Genomic DNA, 22061 nt, shown 5'->3' with positions numbered 1-22061 from the left:
ACTATGGTAGATAAAGAATAACAATGGTCATTTTCATCAATGGCACATTCTCAAATACCAGATTTAGTATTTTGGTGAATTTCCTTGACAGTGCAGATTTTGGCTAAAACCGTACCTTGTTCTTAGAGAGTTATCCGAACACGGACCCCTGGGTATACCAGATGCGGAAGCAGGTACCCGGGAGGAGTAACCACCCCCTTTCGACCGATCATACCTGCCTCAACATTTATTTCTTGATAACGTAAACGGGGTTCGTAGTCAAAATCAGTGTGCCAATAATTACCAAACAATCGGTATGAAATACGTCAGACAGCATTTGATTTGTTGTTGATAAGTTGTATTGGCAAACTGGACTGTTCTAACAACCATATAATTTGCGAATTGCTGACTTTGAACGAGATTGTTGGAACCTCTGCACCATCAACTTGTTTGTCAGCAGCCCGCTTCGATTTAAAAACTGACCATAAGCAGAACAAACCACTGTGTATCGAATCAGTTGAGATATATAAACACCATATGTAAGTAATAATATAACTTTGCTACATAAATACAGAAGCTGAAATAATAATTCCGTTTGCCATGAAGTTTATTTGACTGACGTCATGAGAAAAGGGCCCTTACGGTCAAAATTTCACATTTTTAGATTTTCCTAGAATTATATTGTGTATCATTTTCTGTTCACAAATACCAAATTTATGCTGATACTACGCTATTTAACGTTTTAATGACAATTTTTGAGACACATCTGTAAAAATATTAGAAACGCCAACGTAAAGGAATTCTACCGTCGTATAATATTATCCTCATTATATTGCGCGTCCTTGAAATCAATTATTATTAAATGGTAATATTTTAATTTCCAACGACCTGAATATCGACGATTTCGCACATAAATAACACAGCATCAATTTTACCTTTCCCGATTAATTTCACATTTACGCAATCATGTTACGTATGTGTTTAGAACTCACTTTCAACAAAGATATGCATAAATGAATGAATAAAATTAAGGTTGAATAGTAAATAAATAAATATTGTTCAGTGACATTACTTGTTGGCGAAAATTCATCTTTGACTGGATCTTTTACAAACGATCTTTCAAAACGGTACATGTATCTTTGTCTTATGAATTTAAGTCATGATAATATAATATACGTTCATTGCTTAAATCAATTTTGTATTTAATCAGATATATAGTCATCTGACCTTGAGCTAAAACCCGCGGTAGTGTCCTGTAAAATGTATCAACAGCTGTGTTTCGACACAATATAGTGAGCTTTTCGTCATTCACCGGAAATGAAAGTGAAAATTTCGAAGTAGCACACTTTGAAATATCCGACAGATGACAGAACTTTTCAGAAACAAACTGGTGTATTCCAGTTCCACTACAGGGACGTTTTGTGAACAATGACTATGCGGTGCATTTCACTCTACACTATTATATCAGGTTTAAAGGAGAATAATTCTCTAACGCAAATGTAAACTAGATATTAACTAAGTAAAGCATTAAAACTATTGTTGTTGAGAGATACCAATAAATGTATGAGAATCAGTATATCTGCAAGGTTTTTTAAATGTGGTCAGGCTAATGAAATCTTTATACGATCCGACCAAAGTGCAGCAACGAAAGTATGACATACCATAACGTAGCAATTTTCACTCTGATGTAAAATAAAAAATAAAAGAATCAGACTTGATGCAAAAGAGCGCTATCCAACACAAAATGTGTATATCAATTAATTACAGAGAAAGTATGTATTATTTAACCTGCACAACTATCGCGAATGGATATGACATATGCATGATGTACCATGAATAAAACAGTGTTAGGGCCATGAGAAGGCATTTGAACCATCAACGCCGTTCGTATAGTCTTCATGAATAAGGTAGCGATTTTACTATTTTCACCGCCCCTTCCATACATGCCCCGAAAAGGTGAACTTTTCTTGGTGTTGTGAAGTAGAGGGTCCCTCTTGTCTAGACGTTTGGGGAGAAATTCAAGGTTAAAAGAACCTGAGACAGTTGGTTTGAGCAAGAGGCATCGGACGGCACTTACGAATACGTACTATTCTATCTAGTGAGGTTTACACATTCATAGTAAAATGCGTGTCGATGTACATATATATTCCTATATCTGGGACTTCATACCCATGGAATTATATTTCAAATTTAAAAAAAAAATACATTGTGTTATTTTGCAATATATCGTTTGTAATACTTAAAAACCGTTTTCCAAATTAAAAAAAGTCATGTGAATAAAAAAATTAAAACTGAAATACAGCAGTCACATATGATGTGGTGATTTGAATGTGTTTTGAAGTGCGTGAAGAAGATTTTACTTTTGTATATGACTGTGCCTTAAAACATTTTCATCAGACGTATATTGTCAGTTTCTCCTTCGTTGAGACAGTGACCATCACGCGACATCGAATAGATTTACAATTTAGACAAACATTAGATGTGAGACTGGCGATTTTAATGTAATAAAGCAAAACATAAATTGTTGACAGCCCCACCCTTCTACGTTTTTAGTTGTTGTTTTGTTTGCATCATAAGTTGCACCAAGGATAGTGTTAGGGCCATGAGAAGGCATTTGAACCATCAACGTCGTTCTTATAGTCTTCATGAATAAGGTAGCGATTGTACTATTTTCACCGCCCCTTCCATACATGCCCCGAAAAGGTGAACCTTTCTTGGTGTTGTGAAGTAGAGGGTCCTTCTTGTCTAGACGTTTGGGGAGAAATTCAAGGTTAAATGGACCTGAGACAGTTGGTTTGAGCAAGAGGCATCGGACGGTAATTACGAATACGTACTATTATCTCTAGTGAGGTGTACACATTCATAGTAAAATGCTTGTCGATGTACATATATATTCCTATATCTGGAACTTCATACCCATGGAATTATATTTCAAATTTTAAAAAAAATGCATTCCGTTAGTTTGCAATATTTCGTTTGTAATACTTAGAAATCGTTTTCCAAATTAAAAAAAAAGTAATGTGAATAAAAAAAAAATAAAACTGAAATACAGCAGTCACACATGATGTGGTAATTTGAATGTGTTTTGAAGTGCGTGAAGAAGATTTTACTTTTGTATATGACTGTACCTTAAAACATTTTCATCAGACGTATATTGTCAGTTTCTCCTTCGTTGATACCGTGACCATCACGCGACATCGAATATATTTACAATTTAGCAAACATTAGATGTGAGACTGGTGATTTTAATGTAATAAAGGAAAACATAATTGTTGACAGCCCCATCCTTCTACGTTTTTTGTTGTTGTTGACTTTTCATCATAATTTGTACCAAGGATATTGTTACAATGTTTTACAATATGGCAGGGTAACCATTGGACATGCTGTAGTAAAACGAAATACGTGCATGTAAGCGGCTATATATGAACATGTGCTGTTCACACGTTGCATTTATAGTTTGTGTGAGTGAAATAGTAAAACGTTACATAGACATGCATGCACAGGTGCGTCAGCAACTATTTGACATTGGGGAGGCAAAGTGAATCGAAAGATGGGGGGGGGGGGGGGGGGTCTAACTAACATGTTTTGACTTAAATTCAGATTTCCACTTGAATCTTGATATGATTCTTTTTCTAGTCTGTTAATATCTTCAAGACACCCTAGCAACTTTTTAAAGATATAATTCAAATAATTACTCTTTTTCAACTTGTATAACTTTACCAATAAACATGAATTTAGCAACAGTTCTGCAGGTAACAAGAATTATAAGAGCTCTACCATTGCTCCCCTCACAGACAGAATTGTATCTTGTGAAAAATCATATATCTTTTTCGAGGATGCTGGCAAAACAACTACATGGGATTTGGACTGTATATTTGACATAGGGTACTGCAGGGAGTGGTAATCCTTATTCATTGTATTCGAAAATCATGTGCGGAAATGAAAGGGCGAGCCCATTGTTGCCATTTGACTTGGGAGGTCATTCTTCACATGCTTCATACCAGTAGCATGCGGAACAAAAAAATATCATACATAATACTCCAACAAGTACAATATGCAAGAGCCCTACGGTCCTTATGTGATGATAAGTTGTCCCCCTTGTTTTCAGAACGTTCATTTCCCGTTATTTTTACATGCATAGTTATTTTTACATTAAAAGAAGATATATTTAGTGATTCCCCCCGGAATTTGACGTTTTGACAAAATACAATCCATCTGAGTTTTGTTTTTGTTTTTTTATTTTTTTTTGGGGGGGGGAGCTTGTCGATAATATTAGCTAACTTCTCTGTACCCGTACCCCCCCCCCCCCCCCGTACTTTGCACTACATGACTTTATGGTAAATCGTAAGCGCTTTTTTTTAAATGTTTTTCATTATAAGCTGAAATCAAATTACATGATATTCGTTCTGGTTACATGTAATTTATATAGGTAATATTTACTACTTTAAATGACGATATCAAGTTGTGTTTAATCATATAAAGTACATACGATACTACACCTTTTGGGCCCTAGACAAAAAACTTCCACTAAATAATTAGTAACTGTATAATCATTATTTGACCTGAAATGTTTGTCTCAAATTGATTTAAAATGGTGGATTATCAGAAATATAATTTTACAACTGCATATAACATATCATTCGGATTTCAAGCATTTCGGTTGAGCACCACTGAAGAGACATTATTTGTCGAAATGTGCATCTCGTGCATCAAAATTGGTACCATATAAGTTTTACATCATTATGTTTGGAAAATAGATCGATTCCTTCGATTAGTTTTTACGTGTATGTACGGTACAAGTATACAGGATTGTGCATAGATCTGTAAATGTGAGATAAATCAAATACTGTATGGATATAAATACATGTATATATTTCATCTAAAATTAAAGGTGCATCAAAAATAGGAACAATATGCACAACGATACATGCAATTGACAAATATCGGTACGATTCAGCATATAAACAAATTTGCGTGGTGTTCATGCATCTAACATTTTCATTTGAAAACCCGTATGTATTTACCAGACTGTGCTACATATGTATTAACAAACACGGGTATTTGTACCCGTCCAATGAAATTAATGACATGTAATATCAAACTAGAATTCTTTTCGGACATATACATATTCTTTGTTGGAACTGTCCTCTGCTTATTTATATAATTGATGCATCCAGAATCTAAGCAAATACAACCAACAAATTAATTTCTTTTTTGTTTACATTGCTGCGATTTTGACGTTTCAAGTTCACCAACTTTGACGTCGTTTTCTGTGAATTGTGACGTCGAAAGATAAGGGCCCTTTTCTCATGACGCTAGTGGTTTGTTAGTTTTCAGTTAATATCAATTTTCAATAATGTATCCAAGTATCAATCATAAGATGGCGACTTTGTGATGTCTTTCATTTCCAGTTCACAGAGATTGATCGAATTGACATATCAATGAAAATGTCTATCGTTAATATACAATACGTCGTCGATATATCTAAATGTGAAATTCAAGGCCCCTTCAACATTTTTGTCTTCTCAAGTAGAAGATTTTGAATAAATTCTGCTTCACAGGAGTGAAAAACCCGCCAGGTAACAAAGAAGTACTATTCTTGCCCATTTGGATTTTTAAAAATGTTGGAAAATATCTAAACACCTATCACTTAACAGTGTTATCTTAATCTTTATATTAATAATGTCTTACCAATCCCGTTTGTACTGATGCGATGGTAACAAAAGACTCGTTTTATAAGCTCACTGTGTGAATCAGAACATAAACATAGACAATGAAGAAGTGAATAAGAAATGCAAATTGTGAAACGCTTTATTGATGTTTGAGTTTTAAATCAACTATATCTGTTGTTTGAGGATATTGTATTGCATTCTGTAAAATGTGTGTTCAGAGATACACGTCGTCCGCCGTTTTGAAAGGCAACTGGGATACAGTGCAGTCTTTATCTGGAATTCTTGGCAGAACTGGACATTCCTGGAACAATGATCAATTCAAGTGAAACAGACTCGGGTGCAAGCAGACATTCTTGTAATTACAGAATGTATTCCTTAAGAGAGGCAACATGTGACCTGAAAACAATTCTATTCAGATCTATTTAAGGAATGAATTCAATATCTAATTCATCCAAGTATATACTGGGTTTGGGCAGTTTGCGCTTTTTTAAACTGCTAAGTGGTTTATGAAAAAGCACATTTTTGAACTTGCAAAAGAAATCAGACCAACTACTGATATACGTGGTTTTCAGTGAGTTAATCAACGATTATCTATGAAAAGTTAGCTACACTGAACAGTTTCTTTTTTACATGAGTATATATACCTAAAACCCATTGCACATCATAAGAATTTTATTTTATTTTGGACAGTGCTCTTGTTGTAAAGTGTTATGTGTAATGCATGCGAGTTGTGGACGGGGTTTGTAGTCATCTGAGAACAAGGATTGGCACGTTGGGTGGACTTGGAGAAATCTTTATATGCTAAACCCAGTTTTAGAAGAAACGAAGAAAGCAAACACTAGATCAGTTCCAACTAATAGAGCTGTCAATCAGGATAAGCAATAAAACATGTTGACCAAATTGGCACTCGGCTGTAATAAAACATTGTGTGTAGGGAACATGTACTAGAAGGAAAGAGCGTTTATGTATACATTTAGTTTTTATGTAATATTCATTAATTATTATTATATGATTGATATTAAATATGTAAGGCCACACCAATTTGTAAAATAGTTCTTCGGATTTTCAAACAAAAAAAGTGAGGCGAGAGGGCGAAATTATTTCACAAATATTATTTTTAATTTTGGAGATAAAAATTATGAGGCGAGCGAATACAAGAAATATAAATATTTTTAATTGAATTAAGTGTGATTTTAAAAAGCGGGCGCCTAAAAATAAAGATCTAAAATCATCAGATATCATTTGTTTACCACATAAACTTAATATTTTTCAACTTTGTTGATATAGTTTACAATAAATAAGAAGTATTTCAGGTTTCAAAGACTTATTTTCTTTATACCTAATACATGTACTTTGCAACATTAACTGATAAGGTATTTTTGAAGAATTTTATTTAAGTTTTATTTCTACAAACTTTCGATTCAGAGATATGCATATTGCTAGGGACACATCCAGTTTTGACATTCATTGCAAATGCAATATCCATTGCATCGCTTTGAGAATTTTCTTGAATTTTGATATGACATCACCAAACCTTTTGTGAATTTGTCGTTAACTGTCGGTCCGGTTTAAAATAGTCATCGATCAGTACCCCTTGCTTGTTGTAAGAGGCGAATGAATTGGGCGGTCCTTCAGATAGGACTGCAAAAACTGAGATCCTTGTCACAGCAGGTTTGGCACGATAAAGATCCCTCAGTGCCATAAGCGCTGAGCATAGGCCTAAATTTTGCAGCCCTTCACCGGCAATGGTAATGTCTTCATGTGAGTGAAATATTCTCAAGAGAGACTTCAGTCAATATATAGGGTAATCAAACAATCAATCATATGCTATCAATGTTCTTTAAATAGTGGCATCGAATAGCGCTTCAAAAGTTTCATCGGCTTCCAGTTCGATTCCAGCATAAGGAACAACTTCCAATCCAGTGTTATGAAGTATCGTACATATTAAGATAGACATCATGAATAACTTAACCGTATTACACTGTTAGGAAATTTCTCGAGAGCCCGCGTTTCTGTCATTGTCAGCATGTACATCAAGGTTATTTGTGCGCTTGTTGTAAAAATAAAAAAAAATATTTACGGATATTTTTGAACACGCGGGCGGATACTATTTTTTGATAATATTATAATTTGGATTTGTTACAAATAGAAGCGGCGAATCCGACGAACTAGATTACAAATTGGCATGGCCTAAATACTTATTTTTTATTTTGAATTCTTTTTTACAAAGTGACATACTGGCTCTAAAAAAGGTATTTCATTTTTTGATTATGGCAACGAAAATAAGAACATATATATCAGGAATTTATATTTAAGGGAGGTTTCATGCTTCTTAAATCATCCCTTACCAGCTGTTTAAAATTCATCCGGAATTACAATTACAAAGCAGGTTGTTTTGGACATTGATATGAGTGTCACATGATTGGGATTGCTGTCTAAAAATAGTACTGATGAGAATTTAAGAAATGGAATTTGAGGTAATTTGATGATTGTAATCAGAAATATTTATTTAGAAATAGTACATCATAAAGGGGCATGGACACGATTTGAGCTGAAAATTTTAAAATTTCATTTTTCCATTTTTACTGTTTACAATGCTTAACAAAAGTATTTCTAATGGTCAACCAAAATTTGAATAGGAGTTGTTGAGTTACAAGTGAGATACAGCACTCACAATTCTTTGTAAAGTAAACAAGGCTTGCGCCATATTTTTGTTTACATATAGATAGCTTAATAGAAAATAGCATGTTTAAACCAAAATGAGATGCCAAACACTAGAAAGTATTTAATTGTGTTCAGAATTATCTGCTTTAAACGAAACATTTACTAGTATATTCAACCTATGTAAACAAAAACATGGCACAAGCCTTGTTTATTACAAAGAATTGTGAGCTCTGCATCTCCCACGTACTTTGACAACTGACACTCAAATTTTTGCTGACCATTAGAAATACCTTAGTTAAGCATTCTAAACATTAGAAATGAAAAAATAAAATTTGAAAATTTTCAGCTCAAATCGTGTTCATGTCCCTTTATTTTCTCCCTCAGTGCCCTCGTCCGAAAATATATATTTTCTTGACTATTTGATAATAAAACAAAACAGAAAAAGTGAATAGGTTGGTTCCGTTCGTTACAAGATCGCTTTTAATAAGCAAACATCAAATTGACAAAGCTGAAAAATCACCAATGAAAACAGATGAATTCAAAACTGAAAATGGGCTGGGTGGGAGGGAAGGCTATTTAAGCACAGAAATACAAAAGCGACCTTTGTTGCTTTTAACGAATCTTGCATTGCCCGAACACTGGCCAGTAGTAGTATATATACTAAGCGCTGGTGCATGAGCTCAAAAACCCGCGAAATGTATTTACGGAAAATAACCAAAAATGACGAAATGTAAAATGTAAAGAAATGAGTTTAATAGATATACAAATAATATCAATTAAGGAAAAAAATCGGGTATTTCTGACAGACCACTTGCTCATGCAAGACACCGTGCTGCAGTATTTATATTCCCTTTGCATCTGCCTGATCATGAAGCAAAAGGGAAAATCTATATTTTTGTTTAAAGCCAAACAGTATTTCTATTTTTGGATCTACATGTATTTACTTTTGACCATCACAATATTTCAAAAGTTCATATTTTCATATGAGAAATTATATGGTTTTGTTTACAGGTAGAAATGCTACTCTCTGTCTGCATGAAAATTTAACATGCTTCACTTTCCAAGGTTGAAGTGAAATGTCTTCAATGTTTGTGCATGTTAGGAAATAATAGAAATACTGTAAGTCCAACATTGTACAGGTTTGTGTGTTGTGTGCAATAAATTGCAAGTGTTTTAACTTAACGAAAGCTACAGTTATGCAGCTAAATTCACAATGGGCATTAGATTGATTGTTTGCTAAATTTATGATCAATGGATGCATTCTTTCTACACAAATTAATAATAATCGGGAAAGTATTTGGCAGTTGCTTGAATACCATAGTCAATATCAACATAGTCATTGTTTTGCTTAAAAATCTTTCATTATAGTACCATGATTCAAAGTAATGTACCTATTGATTGATTAAATTGATAATCTGATTGAAAAGATCCCCAATAATTGCTAATCAGGTAATTTTTTTATCATCTGCTAGCAAATTAATAAATTGTTATTATCAATTATGAAATTGATTAAATATATCACTTGAACATCTGTATTATAACCCTGCATGATAGTTTAATAAGTGAATGCAAACTGATACAAAGTGCACTTAAAAGCTTTTTAAAAAGTTTATTTTCTCTCATTTCTCTCACCACAATCTTTCTCCTCTGAAATTCAAAGGGAATTCATAACTTATTAATTGATTCTCAAGTTTCCAATTATTTCTAACAATCAATTAATCTCCAATCACTACAAATGAAGACCTGCAAAATTTATGCCAGAGCTTGTGACTTATGAGTTTTGGTAGTCTCTCCTCAAAGGATTACCTATTCAGTAGCCCTTATTACAAACAAAGGGTTGCCTGGGACAACTTGCTTCTTTTTCCAGATTTATATTACGATCAACAAAACAATTAGAATGAAGAAAGGAAAAGACATAATAAATCACATAAATTGGAAACACTTATTGCACGCTTTCCTTGTGAATATGACATATTTTCTGAGAAAAGTTGATCTGCATTAGCTTCTATATTCTATCAATCCTTAAAATTAAAATCACGATAAATGTCAGAGTGAAAGAGATTAATTTGCCAGTGTGTATTTCTTGCTTATTATTTTTTAAATGAATATATACTTGTCCATATAATTGCACTAGTTGTATTTTTGTCTTAGATTTACTAATTTTGTCGATTATACAAATATGATTTTTTGAATATTCTGGTCTAAAGTTATTGAAATTCAGGTCCGTTATTAAATAAATATAAGTGATGATAATAAAATGTCAGATTTATAATAACAAATCTTGATTTTAAAATAGACACTTTGTAACCAAGAAATATCCCCTTGGATATTTAATTTAGCATTCATGTGACGTCACTATTAGTTCTTTCTAAACTCTAATTGTTATGACTGACCTTTTCTTAGCCTTCTACCACAACTCTCTTTTAGAAAAGAACGAAATAATTCCCTAATACCAACGTAAATATTATACTTACTGAGAACAGTTGTCGCCATCTTTAAACAGGAAATTCTCATTGCGCATGCGCATTTAACGCAATGGAGCTAAGTGTGTAAACTGTTCTTTTGGACTCGTGATTGTGTGTGACAAAATTCACGTACACACCGGAAACCGACACATATGACTATTTTATATTTTTTGAATCGAGTGTGATGAGAGTTAACGTTTCCGAACGAAATACTTCCCACTACACGGGTGCATGTAGTGGGAAGAAAAAATGTAGTGGGATAAAAGGTGTGTGTTCATACTCGTGTAGCGTGATTCAGGCGCTTACAAACGCACACACACACACACACACACACACACACACACACAGACACACACACACACACACACACACACACACACACACACACACACACACACACAGGAAGAACATATAAATTGATATCCTAAACCTGTCAATATTGACAGTCAATATAACGTATAAATGTCAAGACAATGCAATAGTCAATACAACAGATATGTCAGTCCAGGCTGAAAATGTTACTGGTAATAAATTACAAAATGGTTCAAAATAGTAGCAAATTCTGCTAACTATAGAAAAAGTTAAACAGTAGTAAATTATGTTTTGTAAATGCAAAATTTCTCAAATTCCTTTTGGATCAAATGTTAATTTACTGAAACTCAAAATGAACGTTTAGCTACTCAGCACAATTCAATTGAACGCTATGTCACCCTCGGCACTACCAGGCCTCCATACACTACACAGCACTAACAGCCCCAGACACACAGGTCTCTCACTGGACAACAATACTGGATAATGTCGACTTCAAACCAATGCCAACACTAGGCCCACAAAATAATTGCTGATTTCATCACGTGGAACACTCATGTACAACGCGGTCTCACGTGTTTAAATTCTCACGCCGAGCACCTTCTTAACGCTGGGAGTATACTGCCTGATATGGCCCACCTAGTTTCGTAAAACCCCTCTGCACTGAAATAGTAATTACTTAATCTAAAACCAATACACAAAGTGACTTGGTTAACAACAAAATTGAAAACACAATATACGAGAAAATTTACCCGAAACCTCGCAAATATTTCACACAAAAATAGCTTACCGACTGGAGGAAACCAATGGCCACACAGTACAATGTGTGTTTTTCTGGCTACCCATTACCCAGACTAACTAAAGAAAAAAGACCCTGCTGGGCAGCATGGAAACATGGCCACACACTTGACAAACAGCCGCTACTCTGACTGACCAAACCAGTATACTAAAAATAACCTTATCAACCAACACTCACACTACGGAAACACATTACAAGCATAAACAACCTATTTACAAACAACACCACAAAAATTAACTAAAATGAAAAATGAAAATTAACTTCATCACACTCATTTTCACCTTTTCATTATGTTTGATCGAGAAGGAATGATACCATCTATATTTCCCGAAGATAATGTCACCTTAGACTTAACCTGCGCTCTATACATAAGAATTAGATCAATAGACCATGCATGTGTGTAACTAACGCTGTCTCAGAATCTACAAATCCACGAATAAGAAACATTATGCTACTATACTGTAAATGCTTCCCGTTTTTCACGATGAATAACCAACCCATCCTTTTTGGTTTCTGAAGGCTAAATTGGCACCTTTAACCGATTAAATATGAAATATAAGAGTGGGGTACATTTCAAGGACATTATTTTGGAATTCAAATACATTATATTTATTGATCATCTTTTGTATTTAATATTTCCATGTGTACAACAAAAGTAAAGTTTTGTTTAAGGGAAAACGCGCATAGAAATTATACCAGCGGATCAGCAAATACAGTTTATAACACCATGTTCACTGGAAAGCCGTTAATTATTATGCTTACATTTTGTTTTGCCTTTCAACACCCCCAATGATATTGAATATACTATTTAACTTAATTGTTTACACATGTATATTCCTTAAGTATATTAATCAAAAAACATTCCGCATGTTTAGTAGCGGGATTTTCATGATAGTGATGGAATTCATCTCTCTCTCTCTCTCTCTCTCTCTCTCTCTCTCTCTCTCTCTCTCTCTCTCTCTCTCTCTCTCTCTCTAGTATAGTATTTTGAAATGGTGTATACAGAAGGAAAAATAAGTGTTTATTCATTTTCCCCAACACATATACATATGTTTCAACATTTGTGTATATGAAAATATAAAAAAAAATATGCAAAGACTTTGGTATCATATGATAATAGAAGCTAACGAACTTCGTAAAGTATGCCAGCATGACGTGTGTAGATTCATATTCTCGTGTATTTTCAAAACTGAAATCCATCCCGTATGTTCACATTTTACTTTTCGTATTTCTGGTGAAATTTCCAACAGTTAAAATAGACGTCCTATATTCATCAAAATCCATACCTGCATTGTGCAAAACGTGCATAATCCCACCTGATATACCCAAGGATCCATATTTGCCCAACTCTCTATTTTGTATTTATTGTGGGAGTTATGAGATCGGTACCTGTTCGTTATCTTCACCTTTTCATGAGGAAAGACTAACATTAAAATTTGTAAGGATATTAAAGGCAAAACCACTAGGAATAAATACGATCTTTCGCACGGAACAGTTGTGTGTACACCTTATAGTGGAGGGAAACAAGTGATATATAAATATATGCATATGTACGGATGAAGTTGTGTTTCAAATTAAACCCTTTTCTTAGAAACGCGTACCCAATATAATCAGGACATTGATTTCTTTTATTGAAATACTTTCCATTTTATGGTATTACGTTTCATTATTTTATCTTATGACAGAAATGCTGAACCTTCTAGTCCTCGTCCGCGTCATTGCCTGCGCTGTTGCGGGCCGTATCTCTACAACTTACAGTAACCACAACCCAAGCTATTCTACACGCACTTACAGTGACCACAACCCAACCTTTTCTACAGGCACTTACAGTGACCAGAGCTGACCCTATTCTAGAGGAACTTACAGTGATCACAACCAACCCTATTCTACAAACACTTACAGTGACCACAGCACAACCCATTCTACAGGCACTTACAGTGACCACAACCCCACTCATTATACCGGCTCTTACAGTGACCACAGCCCACCCTATTCTACAGGATCTTACAGTGATCACAACCCAACCTATTCTACAGGCACTGCTAGTAGCTACAACTCTCACCTTAGAGAAGGAACAGGATTACGCCCATATTCTAATGCGTTGAACTTTGGAGATGGATCTGCTGTTGCTGCTGTTGCAGCCGTTGGTGACCGACGTGCTGCCGCCTCTGCGGTAGCCACTGCGGTTGGCAGATTTGCTAGCTTAAGAGCCAATATGGGTGGTGGTATGCGCGGTGGCATGCGCAGTGGCATGAACGGTGGCATAGGTCGTCACATGGACAGTGGCATGCGCGGTGTTATGGGTGGTGGCATGGGCAGTGGCATGCACGGTGGTAACGGCGGTGGTACTGAAGGTGGTCGCATGGGCGGTGTTATGAGCGGTAGTATGGGTGGTCGCATGGGCGGTGGGAGGAATGGTGGCATGCGAGGTGGCAGGGTTGGTCGCATGGGCGGTCGCATGGGTGATCGCATAGGCAATGGCATGCGCGGTGGTATGAACGGCGGCATGGATAGTGGCATGTACGGTAGGAGGGGCAGTCGTAACGGAGGTGGAAGCGGTGGTAACAGGAGAACACGGGTATTTTTATGAATGTTAACAACATTTGAATACAATCATAACTGATAAGTAGAAGCAAATTAAATTATGTTTTCTTTCTTCTTTTCAGGTGTATTAAATTCAAGAGAAGACTGGACAGTGTTTTCAGTTGTAGCAATTGAATAGATAATGAATGACAGAAATACTTTCGTGTTCCCTTAATTGTTTCAATACCAGAGTTTATAGCAGCCCGTGAAATACTTCTTTGAAACCATGCCCCAATTTGAACCAAACATACAAAGTATGATCGTTACATTTTCTATACGGATTTCAAGTGTACAAAGATTAGCTTCAATAACAAATAGAGCTGCTGTTAATATAAATGGAACAGATGGAACAGATGAAAAGTAAATAGATAATCAACACATGGTATGGTTAAAAATACTAATTATGGTTTTCTTTTCGGTATTTAAGTCCTCTATTAAATGTTTTTTTCATGTCTGTCAAAGTATTTTGTCTTTAAAGACCCATTTTATAACCGCACTAGTACTTGAAAAGAAGGCTTGACTTAATTAAAGCAGATGTTATTTACCTGGAGTGGTTAGGGGTTACATATGCGCTATCTGCAGTACACAATGAAATGTACATAAAATAAAAATAAGATATGGACAATCTGTCATCTGAATCCATTGTTAAGAAATAAGAAGAAAAATGCATTAACTAATTCATTTAAATCGAATAGTTTGTTTGAAATCATCATTAACTGTATTGTGTTGATAGGTCCAAAGTTAGCCCCAATATTTCTTGCCTTTTTTGTCAGAACTGTTGTTGTCGGTGACAGAAAAATAAATGATGCTTGAGAAAGAAGTACGTGTAGCATGGTAGGCACGGAAGCTAGTGTGTCTACTGCGGGATCATTTTATTTTTCTGGATCCCAAATTCCAACCACAATACGCTAATCATTAAAGCCTGAATCGTCGCTAATGTGAACAGTGATTGTTGACAAGCTTGAGTGGATTGTTAAGATGCATGGCTGAATCTGTCAGTGAAGGCCTAATTCATTGTATCGTATTTATTTGACAATTGATAGGCTTTTTTCTTAGTTCAAGTAAAGTACAAAGTAGGTGGTTTAGAATTGGGTCTGCAAATGATCAGGTTTTTAATCGAAGCAGGCTACGAGCACACAACTTGATGGTGCAGGCGTTTCAACAATCTCTTTTAAAATCAGTATTTCGCAAATGATATGGTCATTACAACAATCTAATTTGCCTCCGCAGCCTAGCATTGGGTCAAATGCTGTCTGGCGTGTTTCATACCGATTGTTAAATCGTTGGCACACTGGTTTTGACTAAGGATAACGCCGTTTACCTGATCAAGATGTAGGACTCACTGCGGGTGTGCCGGTCGACTGTGGATGCTTACACCCCTAGACAACAGATCCCACATCTGGTATATCCAGGGGTCCGTGTTTGCCCAACTGTCAATTTTGTATTGTTTATAGGAGTTATGAGATTGGTCATTGTTCGTTATCTTCACATATTCTTTAACACGTGAACGTCGCTGATGTCATAGTTTTTCGTTCGGGTAAATATTGGATAACATAAAATATAAACTCTGGATCTATTGCGTAAACATACATAACATTATTGAATTAAGATCAGAGTATGAACACGTGTAGACACTGAATAATGCCTAATCTCATAAATCCTATAAGTAATATAAAATTAAAGAAGGGGTAAACTTCGACCCCTGCAAAACCAAGTGATATCAAGTGTCCAGGGGTTGTAAACATTCCCTGATGACTGGTCACAACCAATGATAGCCTGATATCGTCATCAAATAAAAGAAGTAATCCGTTAGCGGGTCATGAAGTATACCGACGTAGAGCATTTTCAACAAAACAAATAAAGCTTTTTGTGATATTTATATTCTACTTTCATTTTTGCCAGAATTTTCTCTAGTGATGGCAATATTCTTTTTACAATTTGTATGAGCGATGTCCGTAAATTTCCTGCACAAACTTTAATTTTAGATCACTGAGGAAACATAATTTGTCGAAATGCGCATCTGGTACATCAAAATTGGTACCGTATACATGTAAGTTTTGCATTATGACCCCTGGGTTGAGGCCTCTGCTGGTGGACTGTTAGTCCCCGAGGGTATCTACAGCCCAGTAGCTAAGTACTTCGTTACTAGTTTGGAAATACGGATGTATATTTCATTCCTGTTATAAAATTTAGAAATTCATTTCAAAATTAAGGATTATCGCCCTCACGCATAGCTCTTATCCTTAGACGAATTTGACTCCACTTTTTTGGAACACTGTTTTCCCTATAATAGCTCTAAAACTTCATTGTGATTTCGGATTTCAAACATTTCGGTTGAACATCACTGAAGAGACATAATTTGTCGAAATGCGCATCTGGTGCATCAAAATTGGTACCGTGTAAGTTTTACATATAAAATCGTCATTGGATGAAATAAACGTCACATTTATCTTTTTTGCATATCTTTTATCGTTTTTCTAAAGGTTAAACAAAAAATTCAAATTGTTAAGTGGGATTAAAGAATTATTGAGACCCAGAGCAACTTGAAAATCGCACGACATTGTATAAATCTGTCTACGTTTTCATCCATATTATTTGCATTAAAATCGCGACAAAATTTATAAGATTTATATTTTGACGTCCATGTAAGTAAGTTTTCTTGCATCATACCAACAAAGTTTATCTATTAACATTCATTTCATCGTGGAAGCAGTAAATATGCCATATTTTGAATGCACGAAGCAGCGTGCAGTGATGAAAACACCAACGGAGACGCATAATTTCATGAAGGAATCGAATACTTATTCAAACGTAAGTCGATCCTTGGTATTCAAGTGGCATAGGCAACCTTTTTATGGGTGTTTGGGTTTAGAAGATGATAAGCGAGAGGGGCATCAGAAGGTAATCAAAAGGGGGTGCACGACGTCGTTGAGTTAAGGCTTTCCCAATAAAATTTTAAATACCAGTGCTGTGCATAAATATACTTTACCGCACTGGCATATTGCACGACGTCACAATGAAAAATACGTCATGACGAAGGTCATGACGTACATATCTACAGTCCATTTGTGGTTGGAAATGTCAAAATATTGTTTCGTTATTTACCACCGCTGTCAAACGGTAAACTGTAATCGCGTAAAAGTTTCTGTCAAATGGGTTATATTAATTCTCTTTGATATTGAAAAAGTTTCAATTTCTTCTTTATATAGCATACATGCTAAAGTAATATTCATATTATAGTGTGATCTTGATATCGCCCTTAATCTACACGTATAGTTACTTTCACAATGGACTCATTTGCATAAACAGTGTTTCCGTACATAAAAAGTCCATCATCGGCACGACACCCCGAGGTTTTTAAGTGAAAGATGTTTGATTTATGTGACATGTGAACTTCAGTGCCAAAGGAAAGTTAGGAGAGCAAGTTCTGACTTTAACAGAAAATATGTTTTTCAGGCTAGATTCAACTTCGTATGTGCAAAAATCGCTGCATCTTACATATTCAATACAAATATTAGACATGTTACAAGTCACAATAAACTTGCTCTCAGCACTTTTCAAATTAAGAAATTAATATGCTTTGAAGTTATATTAACTTCAACTTGCATTGATAGCTGAATATCGTGCCAATTCAACGATTTATACATACACGATACTTTTTTATCTTGCTGTTTGATCACGTGATACAGAGTTGATGTAGAGACTGTCGGTTTGGTGAAAAATGTATAAGAAGTCAATATGCACTTAATGATATATACATATTGTTTTTGTATAAAAGGGTTGTGTTTACAGAATTTGTCACAAATTGATCTGTTTATTAACGCTTTTTTCCTGACATATTTATATGGCCCTACTTAACACAACTGCGGACGTCACAAATGCTGACCGAAGTATAACGGCACGTGGAGTTCAGAAAAATGTGTAATATTTAAATGTATATGGCACGAACTCTTGTACCATGGGTACCGAGAATTCTCACAACTGAAAAATGAAGAATAGGGTAAATGCCTGTAAGACAGTTTAAGGACTTACAAAAGGTACGGAGGATAATTTTAGGTTGAGTAATGACAACAGACTAAACTTGACTCCATTATCATGACCCCAAAAAAGAGCAGCAGTCAAACAAGTGAAAAATATTTACCCCCACCACGCATAGCTGAAGTGAGAAAATATTTGGGGCAAAACATGTTTATTGTCTTCGTTCATGCATCTAACATTTTCATTTGAAAATCCGTATGTATTTACTAGAATGTGCTACATATGTATTAACAAACACAGATATTTGTACCCGTCCAATGAAATTAATGACATGTAATATCAAACTAGAATTCTTTTCGGACATATACATATTCTTTATTGGAACTGCCATGTGCTTATTTATATAATTAATGCATCCAGAATGGAAGCAAATACAACCAACAAATTATTTTTTTTTGTTTACATTGCTGCGATTTTGACGTTTCAAGTTCACCAACTTTGACGTTGTTTTCTGTGAATTGTGACGTCGAAAGATAAGGGCCCTTTTCTCATGACGCTAGTGGTTTGTTAGTTTTCAGTTAATATCAATTTTCAATAATGTATCTAAGTATTAATCATAAGATGACGACTTTGTGATGTCTTTCATTTCCAGTTCACAGGGATTGATCGAATCAATGAAAATGTTTATCGTTAATATACAATACGTCGTCGATATATCTAAATGTGAAATCCAAGGTCCCTTCAACATTCTTGTCTTCTCAAGTAGAATATTTTGAATCAATTCTGCTTCATAGGAATGAAAAACCTGCCAGGTAACAAAGGAGTAGTATTCTTGCCCATTTGGATTTTTAAAAATGTTGGAAAATATCTAAACACCTATCACTTAACAGTGTTATCTTAATCTTTATATTAATAATGTCTTACCAATCCCGTTTGTACTGATGCGATGGTAACAAAAGACTCGTTTTATAAGCTCACTGTGTGAATCAGAACATAAACATAGACAATGAAGAAGTGAATAAGAAATGCAAATTGTGAAACGCTCTATTGATGTTTGAGTTTTAAATCAACTATATCTGTTGTTTGAGGATATTGTATTGCATTCTGTAAAATGTGTGTTCAGAGATACACGTCGTCCGCCGTTATGGAGTAAAGTTAAATAAACGCGTAGAAATGAATAGTTGTTCTACCATCGATAGACATTCGGGTAAAGTCACTGGCATTTGTAACGTGAAAACAAAGGGAACTGACACTTCCCAGTTCAATACAGATCTGTATCAGCTAACTACAGCCATGCTTTATGACAACCACGCTACCTAATTGGTGTAGACTGTTTTTTCTTAATCTGATTAGAAACCAAAAATAAAACGTTGTCCACTTTTTAAAGTTTGTACAGAAAAATGCAGTCAAGCAACAAAGAAACCTATTATATTTGTTATTATGATGAGAGGGGTAAAATCGTAATGTTTGAAACTACAGCACTAGCATAGCTGTATCCCTAAGCATACAATACTTAATCTGACTGTAAACGCGTGGTGCTAAAGACTGCATCCTACTTATGTTTATTCATCCATTAAAAAAGATCAACCGAAACTAGATGTATAAATCTGAAGAGATTGTTTAACTCAATTATAATTACTAGCGTGGTGTGGTGATTTTCGTATGAAGTGTTTTGGGTATCTACGTTATTGGGGAATCCCGGTACGGCTTCTATAGTGGACATTAAAGTCAGCACTTCACAATATCTATGATCGTTATAACAATCTAATATGCCTATGTATTCTAACATTGGATGCACATTTCTCTGACGTATTCTCTGTCAATTGTTATTCCGTTATTGGCACACTGATTTTAATTACGTATATCTCCGTTTACTTCATTCAGATGTAGGACTCATGACTGGTTTCACCGTCGACAGGGAATGCTTACTCCTCCAAGTTACCTAATATCACCTATGGTGTGCTCAGAAGTCCGCGTTCGACCAAATACCGGTTATTTATTACTTGTAGGATTTAGGAGATTGATCACTGTTCGTTATCTTCACCTTTCGGACTATTAATTGAAGAGAAGCATAATCAAGTAACTCAAGGTGTTAAAATCAAGCACTGAATATTTCGTTGGACTCGATGTATATATGGTTAATGTGCAGATTCACATTATCTTTAATCGATGTTATTTAATATGTATGCTGATATCTAATTGGTGACTTGTATTTTTTAGATGTATCGATGTGCACATCTGCTTCTTATAAGTATAGGTGATCAATGGGAAGACTATTAAACGATGGAAGTTTCGTTCCTGATATAATGTTTGAAACATATAATAGAGGAGTAAATAAAAGATGGAGTACTCAAATGGAGATACATTATCCTTTTTTGGGTTTGCTATTCTAAAACTATATATCCCGTAAGATATTTGAAATACCACTCTTCATTCGAGGTAAGTCACTGTAATCATGAGTAATCTCAGATAACTTAAAGAGCAATAACTGTTCACGTTTCCCTGAATATAAAACGGTACTTATTGTATACATATATCGTTCTCTCTGTGCATGTGTTTCATAGAAGTGATATGGATAAACGGTAAATTTGATGAATTAATCTCATATATTTCATTAGGAAAAAAACCCAGACTAGAACAATCCCGGAGTTCTAAGATCAGCAGTAGTAAAAACATACACGCAGACGAAGTACGTATTCCAGACAAAATCGTCACAACGGTGGATTGTCGGGGGTAGATATGTTTGTGTGTGGACCATATTTATGGATATAACACCTGAATGGTATACACATTGTGATAATCTGCTCTACACACCTGTATCTTTGTTGTGGGATCATCGGGGTACGTGTAGGAACACCGCGTCACTATTTTTATATAGTTAATAGAATAGACCAATACATGTACCATCGTGGTTTTATTTGTTGTGATAAAGAATAACAAAATTTTGTAATGCATTCTAGATTTAAACCATTCTTTAAAAAAACACATATATTCATTAACTCAATCCACATATAGGAATAACGGCGGGTTCGACCTCTCAATGCGGGTGTGTTTTCTTCCTAACGACTTGATCCCACCCCGGATAGATAGCGTGTTTCTCTTACTCTTCATGTTATATTCCTTATAGGAACTGGTATTATAAGCAATTGTATACGATATTGATTGTTGTCAATAATCGGCGAAATGTTAACACGGTGCAAATGACTACAGAAATTAAAAACCAAACCATAACAATTATTTCTAAAATATAAAACGTTGATAAAACAGGCTACGCAATGGTCGTATACATGGAATGAAGTTATTCAAGTTGTTAAATAGGGATATAACGAACACATCATTAAAATATGACAACATGAGTATAGAACAGAGGCTGAATGATCAATGAATTGAACTCATCGATTCCAAATGCGTAACTAGATATTCACTGGAATGTGACGGGATTGTTACTGAATGATGACTGAATGGTGTCTGATCCAATGGAAATTAAAATGCAACTGGATATTCAGTTATAAGTAATTGAAAGATTACACATCATCATTGCTGTGTTTTATGTATATATTATCTTAGTGTTTAACGTTTAAATTATTACCAATCTGTTTTGTGATTTTGTGT

The 22061-nt window shown here is 34.9% G+C and overlaps 2 protein-coding genes across 2 annotated transcripts in view; one reads left to right on the top strand and one right to left on the bottom strand.

Annotated features, from left to right (window-relative positions):
* Positions 1–22061, bottom strand: part of LOC125648676 (uncharacterized) — a 441222-nt gene that overhangs the window by 45249 nt on the left and 373912 nt on the right. The gene's annotated exons all lie outside the window — the stretch shown is intronic.
* LOC125677827 (uncharacterized) lies at positions 13576–14563 on the top strand. The gene is made up of 3 exons (XM_056147766.1): positions 13576–13645; positions 13925–14466; positions 14555–14563. The coding sequence occupies exons 1-3, from the start codon at positions 13576–13578 to the stop codon at positions 14561–14563; spliced, it is 621 nt and encodes a 206-aa protein (XP_056003741.1).

Source organism: Ostrea edulis, chromosome 8 (assembly GCF_947568905.1).
Source record: "Ostrea edulis chromosome 8, xbOstEdul1.1, whole genome shotgun sequence".
Taxonomy (NCBI): Eukaryota; Metazoa; Mollusca; class Bivalvia; order Ostreida; family Ostreidae; genus Ostrea; species Ostrea edulis.
This window is presented reverse-complemented; position numbering and strand designations above follow the sequence as displayed.